This window comes from Hypomesus nipponensis, chromosome 23 (genome assembly GCF_054491055.1).
Source record: "Hypomesus nipponensis isolate SF chromosome 23, ASM5449105v1, whole genome shotgun sequence".
In the NCBI taxonomy this organism is placed as follows: Eukaryota; Metazoa; Chordata; class Actinopteri; order Osmeriformes; family Osmeridae; genus Hypomesus; species Hypomesus nipponensis.
This window is the reverse complement of record NC_140383.1, coordinates 18,046,337-18,047,201: the sequence shown is the minus strand read 5'-3', so window position 1 is coordinate 18,047,201 and position 865 is coordinate 18,046,337. Positions and strand designations below refer to the sequence as shown.

General features: G+C 41.6%; 1 protein-coding gene across 1 annotated transcript; it reads right to left on the bottom strand.

The window, feature by feature from the left end:
• Positions 1–390: 390 nt before the first annotated feature.
• Positions 391–559, bottom strand: akap19 (A-kinase anchoring protein 19). Its single transcript, XM_084688539.1, is given in 2 exon segments — positions 391–424; positions 426–559. Coding segments are annotated over 2 exon segments (168 nt in total).
• Positions 560–865: the final 306 nt, after the last annotated feature.

Below are 865 nucleotides of genomic sequence, written 5' to 3'. Positions count from 1 at the left end.
AGATCCACTGGAGTGCAGTGCCAGTGATGCTCATCTCAGAAAGTGCATTTATTCAGTTGTGATACATTTACATTTGTTCATTCAGCAGACGCTTTTATCCAAAGCGACTTCCAAGAGAGAGCTTTACAAAAGAGCATAGGTCACTGATCATAAAAACGAGATTGTCCCAAACATTGCAAGTAGCCAAAACATGAAGCATACATTGTGAAAAAGCTAAACAAGTGCCAAAAGGGAAGACCCATAAGAGCATGCAGTTATACAAGTTACAAATCAAACAACATGAACCACAAAAGTGCAGGACTGTACCTGTAGAAGAACAATCAACAGTAAAAATAGTGATAGTGGATAACAAAATGTATCATTTCCATCAGATAGTATCTTCTTATCTTCTTATGCCATATCACATTCAATGTAAGGGATGTCACCGGTTGTCCACCTCCACCCACTGTTGCATTGCCCGAGCTATTATCTCCTCAGACAGTCGTTGGGCGTATTCTAGTAGAACCAGGTCAATCTGTAGAGTGTCTTCCACCTTGCCAGTCTCTGAGTGGAGCAGCATCTTTCGTACTATCACAAAAAAAGTGCAATTTGAATGTTCAGTGGAATCTAATGCACTTATTCAATTAATGTTTCCACTGTCATGTAACTGGGTCTAGTTAACGGCGTAATGTTATGGGCATGGAGATGAGGCTACCACAAGGGGGCCAGGGAGCAGGGCGGTAAGATATAACAGAGCAAGACGTTAGATACGACACACACGCCACGAATAAAGGAGACTTTTCAAGTTATATTAAACGTGTCACGGAGCATTCATTCCGCAAGCAGAAGCTTATACATGGTGTCAGAACGCGGATTTGAGTAATGG